The sequence below is a fragment of the Zalophus californianus genome, chromosome 4, assembly GCF_009762305.2.
Source record: "Zalophus californianus isolate mZalCal1 chromosome 4, mZalCal1.pri.v2, whole genome shotgun sequence".
Taxonomy (NCBI): Eukaryota; Metazoa; Chordata; class Mammalia; order Carnivora; family Otariidae; genus Zalophus; species Zalophus californianus.
In genome coordinates this window covers 171803458-171819534 of record NC_045598.1, presented here as the reverse complement: position 1 = coordinate 171819534, position 16077 = coordinate 171803458, and the positions used below count along the sequence as shown (strand labels likewise).

The 16077-nt window shown below is 37.0% G+C and overlaps 1 protein-coding gene across 5 annotated transcripts in view; it reads right to left on the bottom strand.

The window, feature by feature from the left end:
* LOC113935318 (MDM2 binding protein) overlaps positions 1–16077 on the bottom strand; it is an 84115-nt gene that overhangs the window by 24647 nt on the left and 43391 nt on the right. For all 5 annotated transcript variants that reach the window (XM_027617130.2, XM_027617140.2, XM_027617150.2 and 2 more), the window contains 2 exons: positions 9310–9471; positions 4387–4504 (listed from right to left, as the gene is read on the bottom strand). In XM_027617130.2, coding sequence (XP_027472931.1) covers positions 4387–4504; positions 9310–9471 — 280 coding nt within the window. The remainder of the gene's footprint in view (positions 1–4386; positions 4505–9309; positions 9472–16077) is intronic.

Genomic DNA, 16077 nt, shown 5'->3' with positions numbered 1-16077 from the left:
TTGTGCTTCTAAAACGGCCAGCCGCTCCCAGTTCTCATGCCGGACCCCGCCGCTCCGGGTTTCCGCCCCGAGGGCTACCCTAAAGTCCTTTCCCTGCTGCTACCGGTCTGCGAGTCTGTGCCCCGTCCCCAGCGCACGAGGCTGTCGCTCACTGGCGGTGTAGGATCCCCATGGCCAGGCACCCTCCCACTGCCATTTATCCTCTGATATCTGCCTGCGGAATCATGGCTCCCTGCTTTGAACCTCGAAACCAATCGCCTGCGATATTCTGTTTGTAGAGATCCAGATCTTCTTACATCTCAGACTGGTTTCGTGGGTGCTCAGAGTGGTCTGGTAGATATCCAGCTCAATTCCGGGGACCAGTTGAAATAGGGTCCCCTACTCCTCTGCCATCCCTCCTTCCTCCCAATCTCATAAATTTTGATGGTAGAGACTGAATGTTCCAATTTTCTATGAACTTGAAAGATTACTTGAAGCACAACCATGAAATGAGAGAGTAATCAAAAATCTCTCCCAAGGTCTCTCCTAGCCATGATTATAACATTATGAATACGCACTGGATCATTATTATACCTGAAATATATATAAGAGTTCATACTTCTCAAACTACTTTAGATACAATATGTTCTTAATCCTCACAAATTTCCTTGACAAAGACAGAACAGGTCTTATCTCAAAATGAACACCTGAAAACAAGTACTTTCTAAAGTGAAAGTCAGCATACCAAACCTAGAAAAGAATTTTTACTAATTTCAGATAACGATACTACCACACATTAGTTTATATTACAAGCTCAGGGTGACATAGCCATTTAAAATGACAGAACCAGACTGACTATGAATTAGGTATTGTTTCTATCTACACTCTCACTCTGTAAACCCAAAAAGCTCACAGGAAGTTTAAAAACAGGAAAAAGGAAAATACTTTACTTTCAGAGAATGGTAATGGTTTTATCAAGCACTGAGTCAGACCATGCTATTGCTCTGTCACCAAAGCTTAAATACCTGCACAGAAAATTAATTTCATGGCTTTCTATTAATACTATTTCCTGATTATTTAATCACTCCAATCAAGCATACTTATTGGTGATTATATGATTAAAATGTTGACATTATGGTTTTAGACTTCTATTTCTATAAAGATCAATAATGTACCAACAGTGCGTCCCTTTCCCCCTCCTGTCCCCTTTATTTTTTTTTAAAGATTTTATTTATTTATTTGAGAGAGAGAGAGAATGAGAGATAGAGAGCACGAGAGGGAAGAGGGTCAGAGAGAGAAGCAGACTCCCTGCTGAGCAGGGAGCCCAACGCGGGACTTGATCCCGGGACTCCAGGATCATGACCCGAGCCGAAGGCAGTCGCCCAACCAACTGAGCCACCCAGGCGCCCTCCTTTATTTTTAAATTGAAAATATAAATCTAATAAAAACAGTCAAACAAGAAAATACTCCAATGTTTTTTCTGAACTTCATACTCCAAGAGGGTAGGAACTACATTATGAGTTTAATTTAATTTCTATATAGCTATTCTCTAATTGTGATTCACAAAGGTTTCTTAATGAATATTACTCCCAATCATTTTATAGGCTAGGTGCATTGGGGACATGTATAATTTGCATTTATATAGGACCCTGGACACAAAGATATCAAAGCAATTTCAAAGCACAGTTTGTGATAAATTACACCACCAAGTTATGTCTTGGTTTTAAAATCAATCAATCAATCAAATAATAGCACTTTACTTTTTCCAGTGTTCGCAAGGTTACAAAGTATTTTTTCACACATCTCATTAAGCATTGACAACTTTGAAGTAGAACTGGGATTGTTATCTCCATTTTACGGATGAGGCAACAAAGTCACACAATGGGTGAGTTTGTCCAAAACCAAATTATTTTATTTTATTATGTTATGTTAATCACCATACATTACATCATTAGTTTTTGATGCAGTGTTCCATGATTCATTGTTTGTGCATAACACCCAGTGCTCCACGCAGAACGTGCCCTCTTTAATACCCATCACCAGGCTAACCCATCCCCCCATGCCCCTCCCCTCTAGAACCCTCAGTTTGTTTCTCAGAGTCCATAATCTCTCATGATTTGTCTCCCCCTCCGATTTCCCCTCCTTCATTTTTCCCTTCCTACTATCTTCCTCTTTTTTTAAACATATAATGCATTATTTCCAAAACCAAATTCTTATGACTTCTGAATTTCACTATGTAAAGCATCCTTAATTCTCCAGTTAAGCCTATTTTAACACAATACAAATTCTGAAAATATGCAAAGTAACTTTTGTTCCCAACCAAGAATTCAATGATATCTCCCCATACTGTGACGTACTCTCAAGTATTTGAGCATTGACTCTGTAAATATCATTGGAAGATACTAAATAGAGTTCACTGATGATAATGTATAGACTCATAATCACTGCATATAATTTAGTAATATAGGTATGATTTGAGTAGGAGAAAGGAGGTAAGGACAGTAAAAGGAGATAGATATACCAATGTAGAATGAGGTAAAAAAAAAAAAGGTGAAATAAAATAAGCTTCATGAAAGAAGTAATGATATAGTCCTTGGGTGCTTAATGAAGAAAGAGAACACTGAGTTGTAACATTTATAAAAGGCTTAAGAGAAAGGTGATATTTGATTGAGACCATGAATGACAAACAATCTAGTTCAAAATGGTGGTGCATTAAACATCATACACATAAACCTCTCCACTCAAACAAATGGAAATCACAATGATGAAGTACCAGACACTAAATTCATAAGAAGGTTGAAAAATGAAAGATGAAAAAATGATGGAACAAACAAAAGGGATAAACTAGAGCAAGCATGTAAATGAGAATTAGAGAGAGAAACTTACAAAAAAAATGTGGAATCTTTTTCCCATCACACAATGCCACCGTGAGACTCTACACATGGGCTGAGTGACAATGGGCAGAAATCAGGCAATGTATTTTAAGAACCCTACTAGAACAGTTGTTCAAGTATCACCCTCCCACACCTCCCCTATCCCTGCAATTTTATCTCCAAGTGAAAAACAGAGAAACTGCTCTCTGAAGATCCAGAACTAGGTGCCTGTCCCAGTCTCCGTGCTGATGCCCCCAGAATAAAGCCCTGTTATTTCAGTCTTGGGTGAAGGACCAAGGCTGCCTACCTTCTGATACCCCCATATGTGCCCCAAAGTGAAGTCTACTAGGTACGCTCCACTCTCCCTACCCACGATATTCAAATGAGACCAGGCGAGAAACATGACTACACATATAGAGAGAAAATAAACACCAACTACCTATATAAAGCAGCTTCATACTAAATTCCAACCTAGTAAAAATCAAGGACCATCAGACATGGAAGGAAAGCTACACATAAGAAAAAAACACCAGAGGAACAAACAGAACAGATCCAAGGATAATGAGATCATCTAAGGAACAGAGAAAACAAGTTAAAAGAAGATCCCAATTAACATCCTTTTAGTATCTTCTGAATTCTCATTATTAATAAAAGAAGTGATTGCTAATGAAAAAACAGAGTTGAGAACAAAAAAAATTATTAGGAATTTAAAATATGACTATCAAAAAACTTAAAAGATGAAAGCACAGGTCAAGAAAATATCCCAGATGTAGGAGTGCTGACAACACTGACTCCATCTTTGGCCCTCCGTCTCGTTCATGCAATGACCTCTCTTGGGACTACGTGTTCCAGGCCCCTTGGAGGTTGATGTGTGCCCTAACCAGGATGTGGAAAGGCTTGTTCTGATCGTCCCTAAAGTTGTTTAGGTTAACTAGGAGAGACAGCGTAGTTTCTTCCCCTTTCTCCTCTCTGGCACACAGATGGCTCCACCAGATCTGTTAAACCCTTTGACCTCACTACAGTGACCTCTGTCCATCCCCTCACTCTATAAAATCTGTAAATTAAGGTCCAGACTTTGTGGAGAATAGCTGCACAGTGCTGGATTGTCATCCACTTGAAACCCCGTCAGTAAGTTACTCTGAATAAAACTCTGTGTAGAAGGTATGGAATGGTTTGCTTCATTTTTATATTTCCAAGTGCCTTCTCAGTTTAAAGGATACTTTACTGTCTCTCCTCCACCTTCTAACACCCAGAACATAGAGCAGGAGAGAGTCTGGAAAGGGATCCACTAAAATGTTAACAATGATTATGTACACACAAAAGTGTAAGTAGCAGGTGAGGAAGAGCAATGTTTTCTCAACTTCCTACTCTGTAATGCTCTATCTACCTATCTACTTACAGTATGCATGTATTCCTTTAATATAGGAAATATTATTTCCTATTAAAGCTAGAAAATACTTATATTTCATAAACACGACGTAAGAATTAAGAAAAAAAATGCCCATTTAAAAATACTGAGCTATTTAAATATTACCTCATTTTTTGTTTAGCTTTTTCAAAACTTTCCAAATTTTGAAGAACATGCCTTTCTGGCCATTCCAAAGGGTTCGTTTCCATTAGATTTGAAGAAGTAGGTTCCACTGAACTGGTGTCTAAAAGTGAAAGAAACCTACATAAGTACTGAAAATTATTAACATATTGAATTTTGCTATATGAAAACATATACATGTAGACAGATCCATCCATCCATGTGCACATGCATATATGTATATATAAAGCCGTGTTGGATTAACTGTGCAATACTTACCTCAGGCATTTATTAAGGATATCTCTGATGGCCGAAACTGTGCAAAATGCCATTGAAGTTTTTTGGAAATGAAAAAAAAATCACTGTTAAGCTTTGTTTATATTACTGTCTCCTCATAATACAAGTTATGAGCTAGAATTCAGAAAATGAACTAGCACTATGAGGACTCCTGTGGAATAAAAGCGTAACTTGCCTATTTGTGTGTGTGTGTGTGTGTGTGTGTGTGTGTGTGTGTGTGTGTGTGTGAGAAATTAGTGCTAAATGAAAAGGAGGCAATTTTATGGAGAATATATTGGATATACTATGTGATTTTCATACCAGAAACAGGAATTAGCAGCATTATACAGAAAAGTTCATATTTTTAAAAGAGATTACTTCATTCTCAAAAGTACAATAATACAATAAATAACATAGGATGTTCTCAGATAAAGGTTACCTTAGAATTTTCACTTATCCATTAATGTAAGATGCCTTAACATATACATCTTCAAGTAAATCACTAACATTAAATGTTATTTCACTAATTAAATATTTTATATCATAGTGTGTTTATCCTTCTAGCTAGTATGTTGCAATGAACTGAAATTACTAATAACACTACAATCCATATCAAAAACATAAAGGGACAGCTTCCATTTGCATTATGAATTATTAGTACATCCAAAGTATTTTAACACTGCAAAACTACTAACTGTACTACTTTTTGGATTCCCAAACTATCTGGTTTTTAATATTGTTTTGAACTATTACACCCTATTCTAATAAATTAACTGAAAATTACTGGACATTAGTTGTCTGACTAACCATTAATTCTGACAAAAATACCATTTTATACTTTGAAGTCTTACAAAATGATGATTTGGTAAAGGAATTTTTATACAAAAAAGAAAACACTTAAACATAAAACTGAAGCCAACTGCTTGTTATTTTCCCTTTATTCATTAAACTACTTAACCTTGAACATTTTAAAATATCTTTAATGACTACACTGGATTGCCCCACCAAACACCATCCAAATATACCACTTCCCATTTCATAATAAGGGTAGTGAAATACTATTTTATACAGCGATAAACTTTATAATGAAATAATCTACTTTTTAATGTTGACATGGCTTTCCACTAAAAGTATAAAGCAAATATCATTAGCAGATCTGAACAGTTACATGCTGAGAACTCAAAAGAACACAAGTCATGTTAAATAAAAGTAAACATTAATTGTTCTAAATATTACAATATAATTAATTATTAATGTTGACTATACAATTTACATAAATATAAATGACATAGGCTAAATAGTAAGGAATGGATGGACAAACATTCATAGGTACTTTTGGGTAATAATTTAATACAATTCTTACAGTAAAGTAAGACACAGTATTTTATTTATGTGGCAGTCAGGACACTAGGACATGCTGACAACCAAAAAGCACAAAAAGGGCCTCTGAGAAACCAAGAACATTGCTTTTTTTTGTTTTTGTTTTTTTTAAGTGCTTTACTTTACAGGAGAAACAAAGAAATGAAAGCGATGCAGTAGGGAAATAGGGACTCAAAACCTGCCCTACACAAATCAAGCCAAACACAAAGGAAGTAATACAGCAGGTGATAATATGTGCATAGTAATACAGGCCATCATAGCCTTACATACACAAAGCCTTACAATCACAAAGAAAAGGTTAAAATTGTCATATTCTGTTTAATAAAGTAAGAATTATAAGCACATTTTAGAAGATTTTTTTTTTTAAGATTTTATTTATTTGACAGAGAGAGACACAGCGAGAGAGGGAACACGAGCAGCGGGAGTGGGAGAGGGAGAAACAGGCTTCCCACTGAGCAGGGAGCCCGATGAGGGGCTCGATCCCAGGACCCCGGGATCATGACCGAAGCTGAAGGCAAACGCTTAAAGACTGAGCCACCCAGCCGCCCCTAGAACATTCTTATTAAAATATTTGAAATAATAAAACTGTGATCTTATAAAATTACCTAGAAAACTCATTTATGCAGTGTTGTTTATGTGCTCCAGTGGCCTGAGGTAAAGGATACAGTTGCTGCATTTTGAGTTCAGATATTACATTTGGCATTGTGAAAGTTTTTAGCAATTTTGTGGCTATGAGTATAGAAAATGGTTAGATCAAGACATTTTCTCCATGCTGATTTTCATGTTACACATGCTAGAGTGCTAGAGTTTTTACACACACACAAGAAAGGAGAACAATAATCTTGATGATTGCCAATAATTCCTAATGAGCATGGTTATTAAAGAATGGGATCAGAATATGAAACAAGATTGACCTTATTGCTTCCTTTGCTGTAAAATTTGCATCTAGATGTATTTACTCAAACAAAAGCTACAAAGGATGTTACAACTTCATTCTTAGGAGTTATGTTCAAATGTATAACCTGTCAAATTTCAGTTCAGGCTCTAAGAAATCTTCAGGGTTTCTTTCATTTGTTCAATATTATTTTGGGAGGAATGAACTCCTATATGCCAGGTATGGTACTAGGCTCTAGGGCACTGGAGAAAGCAAGTAGGCACACTCCTTACCCTCAGAGAACATATGGTTCACAGTGAAGACAAATAGTTAATAAATAATTACATCTATAGTATATAATTTAACATAGGAAAAATAATTTAAAGAAAGATACAGAAGATGAGTACCACTGGAAACAATTTAAAATGAGGAAGGTCTGGGAAAGCCTCTTTGAGGAAGTACCACTTAAGTCAAGATCTGAAGAATGACTGTCAGTTAATCAGGTAAAGGCTGGGAGAAAGTATTCCGGAAAGAGGACATCATGTGTGTCAAGTTCCTGAGGTGGAAAGGAAGGTGACGTGCTCAAGGAATGGAAAGACTGGGGCACCAAGGAAACAGAAATGTGACACTGGAGGAAGCCAGAATCAGTGTGAGGGTGGACATCATTTAGGGTTTCTGTAAGCCATATTAAGGATGACACATTCTATGTACAATGGAAAGCAATGACAAGGGTTTGAGCAAAGGAGTGATATAATCTGATTTACATTTTAAGATGAGCTCCCCTGTAAGCTCAGGGTGTTAATAGTGTCCTAGGACTTCACTTTGTATGAGTAACTGTAAGACACATTTCCATACTTACAGAAAAACTCGTGCAATGATCACAGCCCTTCCTACCTTGTGACTGTTACCTCCAGCACAAATTCTCTGAGTAAGCCAACTCTTCTCTGGATCTCAGTCTGCCCTTTCTCACCTCCATGACTCTGGGTATGCAGCTTCTACCCTCTGGAAAATCCTATCTTCTCCACTCCACCCAGATCCTATGCATCACTGAAGGCCTACAGCCAAGTGCCTTCACTCCTAACAAAGTGTTCTGTGACTATCCTACACTAGTTATATTCCTCTTCTCTAAATTCACATTCATTTATTTAAAAACATATATATAGCACTTTACACCAGCCAACTTTCTAAGCAATTTATAAATAATTCCTTTAATCCTTATAACAACCTATGTCATCTCTCATTTAAAGATGAAAAAAAAACCTGAGGCTCAGAGAGGTTAGAAAACTTGCCCAAAGTCATACAGCATGTAGGCTGCAGAGCCGCATCCAACCTTGTTAGTCCAGCTCCAGAGCCCAGGCTGCAACCAAGAAGCTGTGTCTCTCATTTACTGAACACATGCCCCCATTTACAAGTAACCTTGCACTGTCTCCAACAGCTGTCAGATTACTCTGCACTGTTACTGAACATTCGTACTGATACGTCATGATGACGATCATGATAATACAAACAGCTAACCGTTCTTTGGCATTTACTGTGTTCTTATATGCATCAACTCGTCTAACCCTCACGATAACCCTAGTGAGTGGGTAATATTATTAAGCCCATTTTAAACATGAGGAGGCAGAGGCAGGGAGAGGTGGGATAACTGCCCGACGACACTCAGGGAACAAGGGGCAAACCTCAGACTTGAGCCCTGGCTCGCCGGCCCCCAAGCCTGGGCTCTTGAAACAGCACTGCGTGCCGTATTTATATTTTACTTTTGAAACAGATCATAACCTGTTGAAAGTCAAGGATCCAAATTTTTACTTCTTTGTGTACCTTTATGGTGTCAAACAGAGAAAGGCACCCCACAAACATTACTGTTAACTTGACTCTTTGGTCATTTTCTTATTAACCTATGGAATAAAAATGATTCTCATGGAATAAAAACAAAAAATTACCCTGTACATTTAAAATGCCAGGCAATCATAAAATGCTTTCCTGCTAGATCTTGTAAAGCTTCACTGTATCCAAATACATCACAAGAATAGGAACCAGGAAAAGACAAAGAGTTGCAAGTTAATATAGAAATGATTTCCTGCTTCTTCAGTGAAGTTTGGTGACCATTCCTGCTACAATGAATGGCAAATGCAGAGCATCTTATTGTAGGTAGTTTTAACTATAGTCAACTTACTGTGTGGGTTCTACTATTCTCATCTTACGAAAATATGGCTTAATAGAAATCTGCCCATTCTAGGAGCTTAGTAAAATTAGTAAGAGGAATCACCTTAAAGTGCTTCTCCCTCTGCTCAAAAACAATTATATTAAACATGCTTAATGAAAGAAGTGACAGAAATTTTTTAATGTTTAAATGATGAGAAATACATACAAAAAGAACCAGTATTTTACAAAAAACTTACCATTTAATATATTGGAGGTTTTAATTTTGTCTGTCTTTATTGGAATTGTTTTAGGAATAAAGGCATCAAAATGATCTAAAAAGCGTTCCCTTGTGAGTATTAACAGACTTTTGAGTTCATCAACAGAAACTACTTCAGGCTGCTTTGCCAACTTTCTCCTTTCTGTAAGACAACAGAACAGTATGATTAACCATATAACTATTATTTTAAAGACTCTGAAGAAGTGCATCTACTACTCTTTCATGAAAAATATTTTCAAAAGTAAAACAGTTGAATTTCTCCAGCAAATCAACATTCCTATGTAGGTTTTCATTTTAACCCAATTTGTAGGTAATGATAGAATTTCCAGTTATGTGCAATAAACAAAAATAGAGTAATCTGTTCACACCATGAGGTGATGAATGGTAAAGGCAAGTTTGCAAGTTTTCAGAATATACCATGGAGCACTAAGAATGTTGGTGTTTACGTGAAAATAAAACCTGTAAGACTTTGGCCACTTCCATCTGTTTCTTCTCCTTCCCAAAACCTAAACTCACAGCAAAGGAATTTAAAAAAGGACAACAAAAGCAGAAACAATAAATAATGAGAGTTTTGGACATTTTGGAAGATAAGATGATGGTGGAGTGGTAGCTGAGTTGGTACAGCAGAGGGAGGGTCAACTGGGTACCTACAGAGGCACTACTATGAGGTATTAGGAAGACGATGGCGAGGCAGGCTAAAAGAGGACTGCATGCACGGATGTTTAGGGAAGGAGCAGTTAGAACTCAAGGTCTTTACCCCACCCTCCAGCCCTCACAGCCAGGAGACTCTGTTCTCATTTTTTTTTTTTTTTTTTTGGTAGAAGCTGAAAAGGAGTCCCAGCCCATGCAGCATCAGGCACACTGAAAGGTAGCACTGAAACTGAGGTTAAAACTGGGGGACTAAATAGAAGTGTACATATTGAGAGGTCTGATTCCAAGCCCCGTAGTGGGAAAGCTGGCAGCTATAAATGCTCCACTAGAAAGATTAAACGAGTCCCCCTTTTGAAAAACTGAATGCCCCTGGAGGAAAGAGCTTCATCCTGATAATTGAAGTGCAGGTAGGGATAGGAGCTCACACCCAGGATGACCTGTCACTCTACCACTCTACACTAAAGCTTGCCAGACAGTATATTAGAGCAAGGTATGTAAAGCTTCCCGTTTAAAACAGTACAGACAGAAAAGAATCAGCAGACATTTAAGGAACATAGTGATTTGGGACGCTTGCGTGGCTCAGTCGGTTAAGTGTCTGCCTTCAGCTCAGGTCACAATCCCAGGGTCCTGGGATCGAGTCCATCAGGCTCCCTGCTCAGCGGGGAGCCTGCTTCTCCCTCTGCCTGCAACTCCCCCTGCTTGTGCTCTCTCTTTCTCTCTCTTTGTGACGAACAAATAAATTAAATCTTAAAAAAAAAAAAGGAACACAGTGATTCGATGTTTACAGCTGCAATGTTCACAATAGCCAAACTATGGAAAGAGCCCAGATGTCCATCGACAGATGAATGCATAAAGATGTGGTATGCATGTCTGTGTATTTATATGGCATTTATATATAAATAAATATATATAGGAATATTACTCAGCCATCAAAAAGAATGAAATCTTGCCATTTGCAATGATGTGGATGGAACTAGAGGGTATAATGCAAAGTGAAATAAATCAGTCAGAGAAAGACAAATATCATATAATTTCACTCATATATGGAATTTAAGAAACAAAACAGATGACTATAGGGCAAGGGAAGGAAAAATAAAGTAAGATGAAAATAGAGAGGGAGGCAAAACCATAAGAGATGCTGAACTCTAGGAAACAAACTGAGGGTTGCTGGAGGGGAGATGGGTGGGGGAAGGGGTAACTGGGTGATGGGCATTAAGGAAGGCACTTGATGTAATGAGCACTGGGTGTCATATGCAAAAGATGAATCATTAAATTCTACCCCTGAAATTGATAATACAGTATATGTTAACTACACTGAATTTAAATAAAGAATTAAAAAAAAAAGGTGTTGAGGAAAGAGGGGACCCTGCATTTCCATAGTCTTATGTTTACACATATAAGGAAGGACTTTGATCCAGTAACACTTCTAGCTCCTATCTCTCTCCCGTCAACTCACTGAGCTAGTTTGGAAAAGAAACAAGGCATGCTCTAATCAGATCCTTCTCTCCAACTTTCCTCTGAGCTAGCAAGTCCTCAGGATGCATGCTCTCTACAATGTGGTAACCCTACCCCACAGGGTTGATCTTCATTTGCCTAGTTCTTCATTCAAGGGGGGGGAATTCAATTCTGGGTATTCAGAAAACTCACCTGGCCATAGATTTAAAAAGTCATATCCTTCAATACAGCTTTTATCTGTTATTTATCTCCATCAGTGTGTTTCTTAGTTTTATTTCTCAATTGGTTCCAACTTTGGGAGAGTAGGGGGGTTTATTTATTGGGACGCTCAAAAGAGAAAAAGTCCAAGATGAAAAAGAGAGACTAAAGCAAGCCAAAAGGAAAAAGGAGCCCAGCAGAAACAAAAACACTGCAGGGAACAAAAGAAAGCTTGCTATAATTAATATTCTCGTAGAACTAAGAGAAGATACTACACCCCATGAAACAAGTACAGGATTCTTTAATAAAGGAACAGATGATGAACAAGAAAAGACTTTTAAATATTAAGCACATGAGAGCTCAAATTTTAAACATTCCATAAAGGGCTTAAAATAAAATGGAAGATATTGTCCAGAAACTAGAACAAAAAGAAAACAATATGGAAATAGGAAAGAAAATTAGGTGTTCGGCCCAGAAAAGTAGGTATTCTGTCCAGGTATTTTTTATATGACTAATAAAAGTTCTAGAAAGAAAAAAAAAAACAGAAAAGGAAAGAAAAATTATTAAAGTTTTCAGGTTTAAGAATGTGAATCTTCTATTGAAATGGCTCATCAAATACATAGCTTAATAAATTGAGGACGGAGGGAGAGGACAGAGAATCCATGCAACCATGATTCAGAGTAAAGCTTCCAGGGCCAAACTTTCTGAAGATAAACATTCTAGAAAGGGGTTAAAACAAAGAAACCAAAAATAAAACAGTATAAAGGATAAGAATAGAATTGGGTTTCTCAATAGGAACACAGTCACACAGAAGATAATAAAGCAATGCCTTCAAAATTCTGAAGGTACATGATTTTCAACCTAGGATTCCTTAAGACCTATCAGTCAAGTAAAGACATTTTCAGATATGCAAGAGCTTAAAAAAATGTATGCTCCACAAAGTTTTACTCAAAGTAGTTACTGAAAGATATGCTCCAACCAAACAAGGAAGTAATCCAAGAAGGACAACTGGTCTAGAAAAAAGGAGATTCAAAAAGAAGAGAAGAAGAAAGAGAAGTCTCTAAGATGTTCCGTTATCAGAACAAAATATTAAACACTCTGAAAAAAAAAAAGAAATAAAAAGGAACTGCTGTGTTTGGATATACAATGAATTTAATGATAAGTGTGTAGAAAAATGTTGGAGCCTCTGGAAAAACATAAAAATATTTTTCCACAGGTGCCTGGGTGGCTCAGTCATTAAGCGTCTGCCTTCGGCTCAGGTCATGGTCCCAGTGTCCTGGGATCGAGCCCCACATCGGGCTCCCCGCTCCACTGGAAGCCTGCTTTCTCCCTCTCCCACTCCCCCTGCTTGTGTTCCTGCTCTCATTATCTCTCTCTCTCTGTCAAATAAATAAATAAAATCTGAAAAAAAAATATTTTGCCTCTACAGAGGAATGGGCAAATTAAAAATGATCATCAACCATAAGAAAAAGAAAGATTATACAAAAGAGTGATAATCATCGTATATTACATGACTCAGTGGTAAACTTATGTATATAGTGATAATAATGTTAAAACTAACCACGGATTTAACCAAAATTCATGACTTCATTGTAAAGGGTAGAAAGGGAAACTGAAGATGATATGAGAAAGCTAAATGTTTATCTTTCATAGTTAGATGATAAGATAATGTCTGAAACTGGCAAATTAATAAACAGCAGCAAACACATACTAGTAAGAACAGTGGAGGAAATGTTAGGAAAACCAGCTGGAACAGCTGCGGGTCACTGCCTACAGACGGAGACTGAAAGATGGAGAGCAGACAGTAGGGTACTGGTGGTTTCCACATGAAGTTTTTCAATACTATTTGCATCTTAAACTAGACCCATGTATTACTTTTATAAAAATATTACACTTTTAAAACACTTCTGGACTAATAACATTTTCTTCTATAATAAAATAGTAAATTGTAAATGCACAGAGAATTCACTTCAACATTTACTAGGTACTGTCTACAAAGCACTGTGCTGTGCCCTCAGACACAGAGGATTAGAACCCATTACCACATGAGGCTGAAACATAAATAATGCAAGAAAGTAGGCTGAGAAGGAAGTAGCCAGCCTAGAGGCTCTACTTTAGAACATCAGCTTTACAATGATGCCTCTGCAAAATCCCACCATAGCAATGTGGATACTGGTAGGGTCATTCCAGTTGTGATCCAAGGTAAGTAACACATGGTTCCTGCACTCAAGAACATTAGTAATGGTAAAGTAAGACTGTAAAATATGCTGTTATTATTACATCTTCTTAGTGAGAAAAAAAGCAATGAAGCTTTTTATTTTCTGTACAATCTGCTGGGAGCCATTCTAAACGAAAAGTTATCAATGGTCTGTTTTCATCTGAAAGATGCACAATAGGTAATGTGCTTCAGAATTTAGCTCTACATTTTTATTTATGTTAAAAATAAACTTAAATCATGAACCGGACCATGCTTATTAAGGCAGTCAATTATATTATGAAATTGGGCTATTTGGAGAGCGGGGTAAGACTTCCTCCTGGCCTTAATGACCGGAAAAGAAAGAGGAAACAGATGAAGTTTAACAAGGTTATGAGCAGAATAATTTACGTAGGCAAAAAAATATTCTCTACACAAATGAATCTGCACACAAGTGGCAAAGTTTTGGGAGAAAAATATTGGACTAAAGTCTAAAAATGAATCAGCAAAAGAATACTATTCCTAAAAAAGCTAGCCATAACTTAGGATCTATTAAAGAAAAAGATAGAGTAGAATATTCAAAAGTACCAGAGACTGAGTGTCAATCAGGTTTGTACTAGGTTCTATAAATTTAAAACAGATGTGGGGAACTCAGAGGAGTGACTGCAATACTGGAGCAAAATGACAACCCTGTTGTTTTGGTATTTGTCTTGCATCATACTGAATAGTCTTTTATTTAAAAATTGTCTAGCATTCTTAAACTTTTTCTTTAAAAATCAGTAGAACAAGATATTTAATATTTCCAAATTCAAAAAGTTACAAACTACCAAAAAATCAAGTAAAAAAACTTATAAAATTATATCATTCTAATATATTATTAAATATAATTTTTAAAAAATAAAACTACTGGAATTATTCTAAAAAATTAAACCATAACAGAAACTTTGATTTTTGTGTTATTTTAAACAACAAAGGGTCTCGATAATATATGTACATTTTCATGCAAATTTTTCCAGTTGCTCTTTCTGATTCAGTACTGGGGCAGAGAAATAGTGGGGAGATAGTAAGTCTACTCCATGTCTTGTTGATAATTTTGAAAAAAAAAAATCTTCTTGAACAACTTCTTATTTTACAGCAAAGGCTATAATCTTTGTATTGATTCTGAATTGCTGATTTTTTTCCAAAGAAAGCTGTTCCTAGTACATTAGTTTTCACCATGTGTAAATTAACTATACCACTTTCACTACTTGTATATTTATATTTCACTTCTTTGAAAGTCACTGAAATACACTCAGACATTCTTACATCAGAAACTTCGTTTTGCTGTCATTTTCTTGTCTTTGGAGATACAGGAATTCTGAACAGATGCAACTTTACCCCCAATTTTTAATCCAGTATTGACTCTCTGGGTAGAGAAGAGATTGGTTCAGCAAGTATTTCCATCATAAACCGATGAACTGGATCACTAATTTTCATCACGATGTAATGCTTTGGACTGCAAACTGGTCGTTTCATGGATATGCCTAAAGCTGGTATCTTTAGCAGCACTAGCGGTAAGGTTTCCCCCAACTTTAACCCCCTCCTTGTCCTTGCCCCTTGCGGAGAGCTGTGGCATCCTTACAGCTGCGGTACGGCACAGGTGCTGGAGCTCCTACACTTTCAGCATTTATTGAGCACTTCCGTTTCCTCTTCCCGCAGCAGGGCTTCCGATCACACCTGCAGGCCCCAGTCTAGTTAGAGCTGTCGGTATTTCCCTTCCCACCTAAACAGGAGGGCTAACTCTTCCTACCTAAAGCAGAAAAGCGTCAGCTTCAGAGAGCAACCTATTCTCCCACTCTGGCAGATTTTCGGGTTGGAAGGGTGAGGAAGAGAGGTGAAGAGGAAGGAGAGAGGAGATGTTGAGGGAACTGAGTAACAAAGAGCTGCAAAAGGCTTAACGCAAGGGAGCAGGGCCTGACGACGCGTTTAGCAGGGACAGAACAAAGTCAAGAGGTAAATAATACTGCAGGTTGATATTTGAAATAAAGGTTTTCCAGCCACAAAAATACTATTCCAGTATTTATTCTTTTTCTTGGTTTTAACATGTACTACTTTTTATTGAAATTGATTTGCCTTTCTACCTATATTTTCCTTGAGCTAATATCACTGATACAATTAAAAAAAAAAATCAATGGTTGGAGAAGTTCAAGACTACACAATCACCCTGATTTGTACAACTGAAAAAGTAGGTAATTCTTAAAGAATAATTGA